At 39.9% G+C, this 13,958-nt stretch overlaps 1 protein-coding gene across 3 annotated transcripts in view; it reads left to right on the forward strand.

Moving 5' to 3' along the window:
- The window catches only part of PRP4K (pre-mRNA processing factor kinase PRP4K), a 483,201-nt gene that overhangs the window by 55,996 nt on the left and 413,247 nt on the right, over positions 1–13,958 (forward strand). For all 3 annotated transcript variants that reach the window (XR_013610604.1, XR_013610605.1, XM_078688044.1), the window contains exon 2: positions 8,425–9,630. Coding sequence is in view for 1 of the 3 variants with exons in the window: in XM_078688044.1 (XP_078544170.1) it covers positions 8,425–9,630 (1,206 nt within the window). In the remaining 2 variants the exon portion in view is untranslated. The remainder of the gene's footprint in view (positions 1–8,424; positions 9,631–13,958) is intronic.

Consider the following 13,958-nt stretch of genomic DNA (forward strand, 5'->3'; position numbering starts at 1 on the left):
CTTAGATTAGGTTGATGCTATTACTCCCTCTTCTAACTTTTGACAGTTAAGCTAGAGGATAAGAAGAATATACACCCTTCTCATCTTGCCAAGCATATATTTATAAATTATCCTCATGCAATCTCTTATATCGTTCTTTTTCGCAATATGACCAAATTATGTAAATGGTAGTTGTCCTGACTATATCCTGTTACAATTCTTCCTCCTCCCAGCTTTTTTAAAATTTTATTGAGGCCCCTACTCTTAAAGCATAGGACTTTTCCCTTGGATTCACCTGTTGCATCTTTTGTACCCAGACCTCATAGGAAGGAGCTTCAGTTGTTTATCATTTTTGTAGAATGAAGGATTTAGCCACCAAGGATGTTATGAAAAATAACAGTTTTTGGCATACGGATAAGTTCATGAATTACGTATCCCGCAAAGGACTTCCAAAGGATCGGGTATTACTGGACCGTGGAGTTTTTTGCTGATCCATTGAAACACCCTGTTCCAAAAATTATATAAAATGGGGCAGGTAAAACATACATGTATCCAAAAGCCTTTAACTAGGCCACATCTAAAGCATAGCTGGGATGCTAATAGAATTTTTTTTTTTATGCGAGATGGCGTATAGTACAGCATCCATTTTGAGAGAACAACCATTCTTTTGAAGTTGGCCCCTCTAATGGCTTTTTAGACCAACTGATTGTTTTGAGTCCAAGAAGAACCCTCGATCCTGCACCCAGTGGAAATTTCAATCTTCTCTAAAGCTGCCAGTACCCTTTTAATCGGAAGTTGTTGTAGTGATGTATGGTACCATTTACCAATTTCGACTAGTCCACTTACCTAGTACGCTTGGCTTACATTGGAAGCCAGCACATCTCTTGGGGGCTGAAGTTTTTAGAAAAAGTGGTAAAGTTGAAGGTATGAGAAAAACATTGTATCTGAAATTGCTGGAAAGCTCAATTGAGTCTGCCACCAAAGTGTCACAGCTCCAGTGATTAAAAGTTCCTTAAAGCGGAGAATCCCAAATTTTCCTCATTCCTGGATACTTCCCTTCCCTAGCTGGAGGCTTAGCAAATCACAGTCTTTCAGAAAGATATCTGGGTGAAATTGGGGAAAGCCATATTCTTCGTTCAGCTGAGTGAATCTGCAAGACTCCACAGCCTGATAGTTATACCTGCAATGTTTAGGAAGCGTAAGAATTTTTTGGAAGGGGGTAAGCCGAATTCAAGATTCACTTAGCATTTTAGGATATTTCTGCGAAACTACTGTCCGTCAACACACTAATCTAAAAACAGGAAGCCTGATAGTACTTCTTAAAACGAGGAAGCTCTAATTCACCACCCTCAAAAGATAGTTGTAGAGTGTCCAGCTTAGTATGGGGCTTCTTACCAAGACAAAGTGTTGCTGCATCTGATCAATTTAAGTAAAGAGGCTGTGCGGCACCTTAATTACATTTGAAAAAAGGTAAAGTGGGAGAATCCTCATTTTTATTAATGCTTTTCGTCCGATAACAGTAAGAGAATACCACTGCCATTGATGTAGTAGATTCCGGGATTTAGCTAAAGTGGGTAAATAATTAAGTTTGTAAAGTTCTGAAAAATCCTGGGATACAAAACATACCTGAAGGTATCTAATAGGATTTTAGATCTGGAGCTGAGGCTACATTGCAGTGGGCAGTACTAGGTAGGAAGAATCAAATATAAGGACTTCTGATTTAGAGCGATTAATTCTATAGCCGCCCAAGTTTGAAAAGGCTTTGATTTTGGCTAATGCTCTGTTGATGGTGTGCTCCTCAGCACTCTGGTACAAGATCAGATCGTCGGCAAGCAGCTTCAACTTAGGTGCGCCCTGAAGAAGTGCTTTAGTTTGAGGATCTTGCCTGAAGGCTGAATCCAACAGTTCAATGTAAAGTGTGAATAGTACCCGGGACATCTGGCAACCCTACCGGGTACCTCGACTGATTGGAAGTGTTACCTGCCATATGCAAGTTCACCAAAACTTTAGCTTGAGCTCTACTGTATAAATTGTTTAGAAGCCTCTGCTAGCTTAAAAAAGAAAACTAAATCTAGATAAAATAGTGAAAAGAATCTCCCAGTGAACTAAAGCAAAAGCTTTTTCAGCTTTTATCATAATCACAGCCACTTTGATTGTATTGTTTGTAAAGAAATCAATATCTTGTAAGAGAAAATTAGTGTTAGCCTTTATAGTTCTTCCTTGGTAAAAGCCGGATTGAATGTACTAGGCACTTCACAACCCTGAAGATTTTGTCAATTTTGACTGGCCATCTATTGCTCCCTCAAGCTTTCCCATTCAGTGAAGACTTAATGGAATATTGAACCTCCGTAAGCACAATAGGAGCAATTGCTCTACACTGTTGCTCTCTACTAAGAGTGGGTAGGTCGATACCTTCTAAATATTCCTTTGCTGCATCAGGTGATCTAGCGGACTAGGAATTGTATAGATCAGTAAGTATAGTGTATTAAAAAAAACCTTCTCTATCTCATCCGACTGATTGACCATGCAACCCCTGGCTCTGTCCTATATCAATTTTATGATTGCGTCATTGCGCCTTCTGGTTAACTGACCAAGCCAAGGGTCGTCCGGCGTGTTTCCTCTCCTCATAGAGTTCTTGGAAGCTTGACATTTCGTTAGCTATTGTCTGGAACATATAATGGTCCTTCAAGGTCTGTCTAGATTTGATCAACCTGGAGCCTGACCTCTTAGGATAGCTAGCCAAGTGGGCCTCTGTTTGTTGTTCCAAGTCTGATTGCACAGCTTGTTTTTTTTCCATTTTCAGTTTGAGCACCTGTGCTTTGAAAGCAATTGCTTCACCACTGTCCTTACATGCTTCCCAGACTCGAAAAGGAATGGCAGAACCCACATTTCTCTCCAGAAATTCTACGAGGCTCAATTTTATAACTCCACACTTGGTTAACAGGGTTTTATCTAAAGACCAACACGGTCTTTCAGCCTGCTAAAAATCTATGTTTAGTTTTACAAATGGTACTGAGTGGTTTAAGAAAGGATTAGAGAGTAGACCAGAGTTCCTTCTAGCCCATTGGTGTGAAACTAAGAGAAAGTTGATCCTGGAGGCAGAGTTGAACCTTTTCGAGAAACAGGTAGACTCCTGAGCTAGAGTCCCTGGGTTTATTCTGGACTTTATTTTTGCGAGATTAATCCAACTTTAAATCCTGCAGGATATTAAAATCGCCCCTAACGCCAAAAAGTCAGGGAACAAAAGCAAAGCCTCATGTAGTTATTTAAAAGCAGTTATGATGTCCTCTATGGGGCCATAAAAGCTGACGATACAAAAGAGTTGAGTTCCTAGTCTTACCTTGACAATGATCCATCTTGCCTTAGGGTCTCTAGTGACTTGTAAAACTTCCCCCGTAAAGGTCTGACTAATCAGAATGGTCTCCCATCTAATTACAGCATTCGCAGATGCAAAGAATGCTTGAGAGAGAGAATTTGGCATTTGAGCTAGTTTCGATAGTGATTTTAACTCTGTTTCTTGGAGTAGGATTATCTGCGTTTGAACTGCTACAAGCCAGTGAAGTGTAGATTTGTATTTGACCTGGTTATTGCCACCATTAATATTACACGCCACAATTTATATAAAATCTTTACTCATGATGCGAGATATGTGGTAAGTGTTTAAACAAGTGCTGACATCCTACTTTACCTGTGCCTATTTGTCTGCTTCTTCTCTTTTGAGCTTTTGTTTCCTTAAAATAGAGAAAAAAAGCTCCTTGAAAACACACAAATTAATATATAAAGAATAAAGGTCCTCAGACTCTCCCTATACTCCAAATTAATGTATGTATTCTGGTGCCTTTAACATCTATAATCCTTTAGGAGGCTCTGCTATTTGTCCCTCCTCCTCCTGCGTCTTTCATGATGGAATGTAGAAAGTTCCTTTAGTTCAAAGGATTGAAAAACGAGGACATGTCCTTTGAACAAAACCTTGAGTTTAGATTGCTGAACAATAGCGGCCGGAGCTCAATGTCGCTTAAAGTCATCAATTAAGGCCACAAATTCTTTGGACATGTCTGTAAAAATTTAAAAAAAGTTGTCAGAAGTGGTGAAAAGTTTCTGCTTGATGGCACAAAATAAGATTCCTTCTTTAATTCTGAAGTGCTAAAAATTGGCCAAAATTGTTCTAGGGTACTTGGCGTTTGCTGACCGAACTGCTGGAACCCTATGTGCTCTTGTGATTGTTAGATCTATTTCTGATGATTTATCCGGAAGAACATGCTTGAAGATCAGGTCTGATATTATTGGTGTGACAGATAGTCCAGCCTCACGATCCTCATGAATTCCAGCGAACCTTAGATTAGCATGCCGTGATCTAATTTCTATGTCATCTAGCTTCAGCTGCAGCTCTTTCAACTCTGCTTGGATTCTAGTATTTGCCCCTTTCTGAACATTATTTGAATCTTCCAAGGAAGAAACCCTCTGCTCCACCTGGGTCATATGCAAGGAGAGTTGTATACTGGAACTGATCTGGCCCACCTGCTTGTTTGTTTTTCTATTTGCTTTTTCCAGAGATAATTTCATTTCTCGCAGTTCACATAGTATCTAGTTGTGTGTTATCTCGAATGAAGAGGTTTGTACTATCGCTGGTGCCTCAGTTGGAGAGAATATACGTGAATTAGAATTTCCGGGTTGCCAGTGGGAGGATCAAATTTATAGTTGTAGCAGACCCTACTATATTGCTTGGGTCTTCATCTTTTTCCTGCGCCTTTTATTGTGCTTGATGGTCCTCCTCGGACACCTTTTGGCCCCACTTGGGCCAGCTATAGTGAATAAGGGGTATGTTATCTAATTTTCCTTGCAGGTAAGATGTGTGTCCTCTAAGAGAACTGGTTGACTTGACTGGTTGTGGAACCATTGTTGGCTGATTGGGATCCATATCACCAGGACTTAACCTTTTGGATGCTCATGACAAGGTCAGCTCGTCATGCCGTACAATGGAGCTGTACTTATGACGAGCTGACCTTGTCATGAACAATGGGGATTCAGGAAGCTCAGCGCCCAGCGGGAATTGCCTTAGCATTGAAGGTGTTAAGATTGTTTTGACTGAAGAGTTCATTACAACTTGCGCTTGTTGGCTTGAAATTCTCGGGGGCTGCTCCTCTCTGCTCCATGGTAGGAGCTCCAAGCAATTTGCCGACATATCACCTCTTTCAAGCTAAACTTTATTGCCCCAATAAGTTCCCTGGATCAAGGCTCCCTGCTGCCTTCACACTTCCTTAACTGTAGAGAATTCACACTGCTAGGGATAAAAAGGTCCCATTTTTTTGTCTGGAAACCAACTTAGGCTCTCCTCAAACTTTTGAAGCAGTCGGGTTTCCAAGAATGCTGTCTTTCTGAGGAGTTAGGAGCACATCTTTCTTTCTCTTATGTACATTTATCTTAAACAAATAGAGTAAATACTGGCGTTCGGTCCTGTGCCAGTGGGCTTTGCAAATAGCAGCACACTCTTTTGTTTGTGTATCTATGATGCTAATACATAGTCTTAAGTGACACCCTAAGAAGCTTGGGCCTTGCTTTGTTATTCACTCGTTGGCTTTGCCTGACTCTGTAGACAGGTTCTTAATGCATTTTACGTTGTGAACACACTCTATGAGACAACTATACTCTAAGCTGGAAAAGGGCATGAAAAGCAATATTGTTGGATTGCATTAGAAAAAAAAGAATATCAGAATTTCAGTGATATCAAACACTATTTTGCGATTCGGTAACCTATTACTGAATTGCAAAATGGGTTTGCGATTCACTATTTGGAAGGGGCATGTTTTAGGGCGTCTCTTCCAAATAGCGAATCCTAATGGTATGTGTGAATGTTTTGTGACCTTGAATGCGGTTGCAAAACATTCGCATTTTACCACCTACTTCAGGTAAGTGGTAACCCATCCGCAAATAGGAAGGGGTCCCCAAAGGACCCCTTCTCCTTTTTGAATGGCAACGAATATTTTTTTTCAGAGCAGGCAGTGGTCCCACGGACCACTGCCTTCTTTTAAACAAGCATTTGCAATGCAATAGGTCTCGCATTCTTGATAGTTTGAGGTATTGGCATTGCAAATAAAAATGCAACACCATATCTTATAATTTCAGTAATGCTAGATCTAGTGCATTGTAAATGCTTGCCTAGTGAGCCAGGAACCAGCATTGTGTGACTCAGTGCAGTACTGCACGCTGCCCCTAGAGTTCCCCAGTGAGCAAGGCATCAGCACTGCTTGTCTAGGTGCAGTACCGCAAGCTGCTCCTAGAGGTCCTTAGTGAGCATCATACACTTTTGGTCACATATGGTACTGCACCCTGCAGAAGATATGGTAAATCCACCCTACCTATAATGCATTGCATGCAGGACAGTACGACAAGCACATTCAAATAGCTATGCCCATATATATAATTAGTAGCTTTGAAATGTGACAAAAGACTTATTATATTAATTCCGGATTAGGTTGAACTCTGTGTAGCTGATGAAGGAAAATTTATTGAAGGTCTGATATAAGTGTGAGATGTGCTAACCTAGTTTAGGACCATGTGAGTGTCCTGTCTGAAATAATGCCTTGAGGCTGTAATTAAAACCTAGAGACAAGGCAGTACTGGAGGAACTTCTAAGCTTAATGACTAATGAAAAGCCACTATTTACAAGGGACAGGAGCTAATTAAAAAGATGGGCGGGCAGTAGGCGGAGTTTTGTGCGTGAATACAGCATGTCTCGAAGAGACATCGCAAGGGCTTCCTTGGCGAGACCTAAAAAGGAAAAAAGAACTTTTCATTTTTCTTTTTTAAATGCACCCCGTTTACCTTTAAGGAAAACTGACTGTATTTAAAACATTTGTTTTGCTTTATATTAAAGTAATCACAGACCTCGTGGTCTGCTGACCCCAGAAGGCCACCATCCCTGTGATTTTTGCGATTCCTAGGGGGGCGCAAATTGCGACCTACCTCATTAATATTCATGAGGTAGGTCGTTTGCGACCCCTAAGGAATTGCAGAAAGTGTTCAACATACTTTCATACATTTGCATTTCCTAATTCCAAATCCTTGTGATTCGCAATTAGGAAATCACAAAACGGTTTCTACATACATCTGGCCCAATGCCTTTTAATTTATCTTTTTTAAAAACACATAAATAAAAAGGCATTGTGCTTTACAATGCCAATTGCTCAAACTCACATAAATGCAAGACCAGTTGCATTGCAAATGCTTGTTTAACCTTTTTGTGATCGTGTCCACTATGCACCCTAGAACCCACACTCTGCCTATTGTAATGTTACTGGTGAAAATATCCCTCTGCATTGTTTGCATTGAGAAGTTCCTGGCTGATGCAGGACCTGGAGTTCTGTATAGTTTACACACACTAAGTCACCTCGAGCCTTATCTACAGCAAGAAATAGATGAACTATAGTCGTAGTCCTCTCAAACAAAACACAATGTGTTCATCAATAAGGGGGATTCATCCCTTAAGGATTAGACCCCTCACTCACCCAAAGGTGACATGCTTCATCATATGGGTCCTCCTTACCAGTGAAGAAATCCTAGTCAACACTGGGAGCCATGAAGGCATATGGGAATTAGTACCCATCCTGATAGTAAAATAAAACATCTCTGAACTCCTTCATAACATCACAAAGTAGTAGCTCCCAGTGTTGACTAGGATTTCTTCACTGGTAAGGAGGACCCATATGATGAAGCATGTCACCTTTGGGTGAGTGAGGGGTCTAATCCTTAAGGGATGAATCCCCCTTATTGATGAACACATTGTTTTTTGTTTGAGAGGACTCCGACTATAGTTCATCTATTTCTTGCTGTAGATAAGACTCGAGGTGACTTAGTGTGTGTATCATAATATTGGGGAATCTTCACCTTGTGGGTCTTTAAACCCTTTCCCTTGGACCCCTAATCCATGGTTGTCTGAAGTTCTGTATAGTTTAACAAGCATTGAATTGTACATCATAAAGTGCTTTCAAATAAGTTTTTAAAATGAATACAATTTCCGATTTACAAATGCAGTGTGTGAGAAACCTGTTCATTGCTCCAAATAATATGGAGAAGTGAGTATTTGCCCATGGGATCATTCATACTGGAACCTTTCTACCTACAAGCAGTAGCTGTAAAATGTGCATTTTTGACTTCTATACGAGTGTGGTACGGAAAATAGGTAAAATGTTTATATACGTTCCTGTAAGTAGAGGCATGATAATCAACAAAACCGTTAGTTTGTACCCTTTTGAGCATTAGGGAAAGAAATTCCAAGGAAATATAACAAAATAGGTAGGCAATTTCTGAATTCTTTGAATGCTCCTCCATGATTATGTAGGTCTGAATATGGAGTATCACATTTTATTTTTGTCAGCACTAGAAACTATGAGAAGATGTGCTTTATTTACTTGTCCCTTTGGTAACTCATGCATTTTGTATTTTCAGAATGGAAGATGATGGTGATGGGTCGGAAAAAAGTGTCATTGAGGTGAATGGGATTATTGATGTTGAAGATCCAACCCAGAATAAGCACAGCAAGCACAAAAAAAAGAAACACAAGCATCGGGGTAAACATAAGAAGCACAAGCACCTTCCAGAGGGGGACAAGGACAAAGATAAAGACAAAAAGCATAAGCATAAGCACAACCATAAGCACAAGAAGCACAAACGAAAATTGCTTGGAGATGTTGGAAAGGAAGATGGATCACCAAGTAAAAAAGCTAAAATTGACGACTTTGCTCTGCTTGAAGACTTGGAGAAGCAGAGAGCCTTGATAAAAGCTGAACTTGACAATGAACTTATGGAAGGCAAGGTCCAGTCAGGGATGAGTTTGATATTGCAAGGATATGAATCTGGTTCTGAGGAAGAGGGGGAAATTCATGAAAAAGTGAGAAATGGGACTAAATCTGCTACAAGAGCAACACACACTAGAGGGAGGCATGAGACAGTTGACTCTAAAACAGGTTCAAAGAAGAGGAGTAAAAGCAAATCAAAAGAACGGACTAAACACAGATCTGAAAAGAAGAAAAGCAAGGCAGCTACTGATGTTGCCAAAGAGAAACCAGCCCCGGGTAGGTCCAAAGATAGGAAAAAATCAAAGAGCCCAATTAAACGTACAAAGTCTGAAGATCAGGCCCCAAAATCGCGCTCACCGATACTGAAACGGCGATCGCAAGAGAGAACTGCAAAGGCCAAATCCCCGTTTGATGATAAATCTAAATCACGAGAACGCAGGAAGTCTCCACCACCAAATGAAAACCGAAGTAAAGATCAAAGTAAAAAATCCAAATCTCCCAGACAGCAAAGAAGTAAATCCAAAGAAAGGAGGTCAAAGTCCAAAGATCGAAAACCCCGAAAATCTGAGACTGAAAAAGACAAAAAGCCAGGCAAGTCTCCCTCTAAAGATCCCTCTTCAGGAAAAGAGAATCGATCCCCAAGTAAAAGACTTGGCCGCAGCCCCAGAGGTAGAAGTTTATCACCAAGATTGCGTGAAAGGCCTTTGAGACTAAGCAGATCTCCTTTACTCACTGATAGACGGCCTAAACCAAGCAAGTCTCCTCCTAGAACTCATTCTCCTGTACGCAGAGCAAAAAGCAGATCCATGGAAAGAAAAAGGAAAGAACCGGAAAGAAGGCGACTTTCTTCTCCAAGGTAATTTTAGTCTTTTGACCAAATCAAAACCTCAACTATCCATTATAGTTGTTGATTTCAGTAGAAAATTCAGCCACTGTCTAGCAATTTTGTAGAGTGGTACATTTAGCAGCAAACGAATAAAATCAACATAGGTTGTTGACCTCTGTATTCCAGGTGGACTGTACTCCTAATTTCTGGACCTGAACAAAAGTATATATTAAAAAATATAATTGAAAATCTGTAGAGAAGTTATGGTTCAATATGGTTATGGTTTAGAATCTAAATAGCACTGTAATTTGACATTTATCGGGAGGTATACAGCCATTTCTCCCTCTTCCTCATTTCACGGCCCGTGGCCTCCGCGAGATGACAATACAGGTGACCTCATAAATTTCTTAATCAGTGACTTCACTCATGATATCACAATTGGCATCATTATTATTGCTGGTGCTGTTATCGGTACTGTGACTTTGAGTGTAGGACCTTACCAAAGGTTATGTTCTGTTCTTTGAGGCTTCTGGACATTACCATAGGAGAAGCCCAGTAGTGGGTTTCCGGGGTGCGGGAGAGGAAGGAGGGGGATTGAGTTCAGGCCCTGGTAAAGTTCAGGCCTATCACACAGAAAACAGAAAACAAAGGGCAGCATAGCTTATGGATTCTCAGAATTGTTTTCCCATTTATAAGAGTGGTGTCTTTTGCAGTCATGCCCAGCAGTGTCTGAGGTACAGAGAGTAGTACATGGCCTTTTCTGGAGCTTACACCCACTGCCAGATAAGCATAGCTGAAAGACTTTGTTCAGTGGTCCCTGAAGATTGTGTACTGAGTGCAAAGCCTAGTCAAAGGTGAAGGCCTGCACTCCGTGGTCACTGCTGTGGGCGAGGGTCGGGAATAGAGACCTTTAGCATATTGCTCCGCTCTCAACCACTGGCTATAATGCAATGGCGAGTGTCTCCAAAGGGGTAGAATTTACAGAGTAAAGCTAACTATTATTGGCTAATTAAAAGTTTGCTTACCCCAAGGAGGGCAATACCCCTATGCCCACAAATATGAAATATAATTTTTTTGGGAAGGCAGATTAATCAATGTAAAACATAAGCAGCCTCTATCTAATTTCCAGGCAGTAAGGAACTAGTTAGCATGGAGGTGTCTGTTTCGTTATCGTAATTAACCAAATAAATTGCTCTACCAACTAGTAACGGTCATGGAAAGTATTGACAGATTTATAGCTCTGTCTCGATTCTGTGAGTGGTGGTGCATTGCCATTCTTAGTTGGTGGAGCGATTTTTGTCTTGTTAATTCAGATAATGAACAATACTCCTCCTTACTAACTAGTTGTGCAACTCCCAGCGGCTGCCCTAAGTTCTTTACTGCCTTGAAATTATATAGTGGCTACTTATGTTTTTTTGTTGCCTCAAAAATCAATACATGTACTGCAAATACTTGGTCACTGTATTACTCATTGATACCGGACCGCAATCCTACTATATGTGTACCAATATTGAGACTTGCTTACTCTACTTTATAACAATGTATAATGAAATGGTGTCATGCTTGATAGCGACCTTTGAATGCTGATGTATGAAGACATCTTCGAATGGTGCTTGGGTTTATTGGCCATCTTTGAATGTTGTTTCACTAATGTGGAGTTTAACTGAAGCTTCCTTCACTGACCCATGTGTGTTATGTAAAACATTTTAACTAGCAGCAATCTATGATACCTTGATTGTGACAAAAGGAGTGTTATCAACTCCTCCACTTATAATCATCGTCTAATACTGCTACTTCTGCAATGCTATAATTTATCCACCAAGTTTAATCGATACATATGTAGACACTGAAGACATTCTCTAGTAAGTCATTACAGTGGTTTACTAACAGGATCAAGAACTCAAAATAAAATAAGTAGATCCTAATAGTACATATGGTTGGATTTTGGGGGTAGGTAGATTTGAAGAAATGACGAAAAAAAAGGTGACCGGCCTCAAAAGTGAAATTGGCTGTGCATCTCAGTCTCTTCGCTCCTATTTGTTTCTACATTAATACATATTTAAATTGTAGCAATATTATTTCTGGATTCACAAAATGCAACTACCACTGTCTCCATATTGTGTTAATGTTTATAGACGCAGAAGTGTTTTGTATATCAAAGGCGTGTGGTTTGTTTGTCACCTCAGATCGCCCAGATGGTACACCAGTTTTGGCAGTTCTTGCACAAAGCCTTTTGTTTAGCTCATGAAGTGCTTAATTTTATGTTTTGTATTGCCATGGTGGCGTTGTTGATGGAGGAGCCTGTACAAACACCAAGCAAAAATCTGGATACATCGGTGGTCCAAATTGCAGCCGAACAATGTTGTTCGTGTAAAGGCCACCATTTCTCAGTATGTATGTGTTGAAGCCTCACATGATTAGTAGCATTTTCATATTCTAGCCTGACGAGTATTGCTGTTAGTTATAGGAGTGTAAAAAGTTAATTGACCATGGTCTGTCAGACTTCTTTTATGCACAGAAAAAGAAAAGTAAGACTTTAAATGCTACTTTTTCAGAAGATTGAGAGCTTGAAGAAAACGATTTGTAAAATAAAGTGGTCTTGCCTTAGATTGCTGAGCTTTACTGTGAAATAAGAGAGCAGTTTTGTGTACTGGGCGTCATCTAAAGAGTATTTGTAGTTGAAGATTGAGCACAATTCCTTGGTGCTGCATTAAGGTTGAGGATGTGTTTCACTTATTTGTGCTGATCACCAGTCTTCTTTCAGCTACTGTCTTCGCCCCCATGAAGTCAGGGACCTGGAGGTGGAGGCCTTGGAGATATCAAAGGATTCTTTTTTTATGTTTGATAAGCTTTATTTAAGAAATGGTTAACAAGCAAAGACATCACCAGAGAAAAATTACAGTAATATTGCATAAACATGTCAAAAACAGTAACATTGCATGAACATTCTCAAAAACGTTAATGATCACTAATGTCAAAGCATGAGAAGTAAGAAAGCATTTGTATAGAGATTTTAAGGGGGAGAGAGGAACGAAAGGAGGGAGGTAAAGAAAGCAATAACAGCGTAAAATACTTAATAAAGACTACATTATGGCAGATAAATAAATTATACAATGTCCAATAACAAAATTAAATAGCATAAAGAAGAACAAAACATGTCAGCATGTGGAATGGCTATAAGAAAGAAAATGGCAGGAAGGTGAGAGCGTAAGCCATTTAAGGAGGTTTAAAATTCTCCGAGTTAACAGGAACAGGATGGTTTAAAGACAATTGATCTAGGTATGAGGTAACCAGTAGAGATCAGTGTTGCGTAATGGTTTGCATGACGAGGCAAAAGCAACATCAAGCCTGTGGAAATGGCATAAATTGTTTCACCAACCCTGTATGGAGATTTTGCTGAGAGATCTCCAATTAGAAGAGATATGTTGAAAAGCAAGAACAAGCATAAGATCAAAAAGACCATGAGAATGTGGAGGGAGTTCTAAGGAGTCTGAAAGACTACCCAGAAAGAGAGTGATAGAGGTATACGGAATAGAAAGTGAAAAAATGCGGGAGAGATAGAACCATACCTTGTCCCAAAAGCCAGAGACAACAGTACAGAAGAAGAACAAGTGTAAAAGGTCTGCATGTGAAGCATCACAAGTCCAGCATTTAGAGTCAGAAAGAGGAAGAAAGCGAGACAATGCAAGAGGAGAAAGAAAGAGTCTGTGATAGAAATAGAATAGAGATTGAGTAAGAGAAGCAGAACGGGAAACTTTCAGAGATCTGGACCAAATTTTGTCCCAGAGAGCAACAGACCAAGTTCAACCAAAATCCGCCTCCCAAGCCAGCTCCACTTTAGACTTAGCACGGTCAGGATTAGGTGAGGAGAAAAAACTATAGATAAGAGAATCTTTAGGGAAAGTAGTAAGAATAGAAAGAAGAGGGGATGGAGGTGAGTTTGCAGAAGACGAAGAAGGAAGAGAATAATAGCGATCAAGAATAAGTCCCATAAGGATATTGAACTTGCGTAAAAAGGAGCGTGGGCACTTGAATAAAACTTGAAATTGAGGAAAAGAGCAAGGAATCAAGCCATCAAATAGATGATAAACCCATATGATAACCTTTAATCTCCATGAAATCCAAGATATGGGTCTATTATTTAAAAGAATAAAAGAGTTATACCAAATGGGGGTAGTTAAAAAAGAAGCCTGAGTGATTTCTTGAGGGGAAACCAAAGGTTTTAAAAGAGAGGAGGTATGTTTGAATAAAGGAGATAATATGAAAGGAGACTTAGTAGAGAAACGTATCACCTCATCAAAAGAAAAGGGTAGTAAGAGAGCTTGTTCAATGAGAAGCCAGAGAGGAGTAAAAGGAGA

The sequence above is a fragment of the Lissotriton helveticus genome, chromosome 4_1, assembly GCF_964261635.1.
Source record: "Lissotriton helveticus chromosome 4_1, aLisHel1.1, whole genome shotgun sequence".
Lineage (NCBI taxonomy): Eukaryota > Metazoa > Chordata > Amphibia > Caudata > Salamandridae > Lissotriton > Lissotriton helveticus.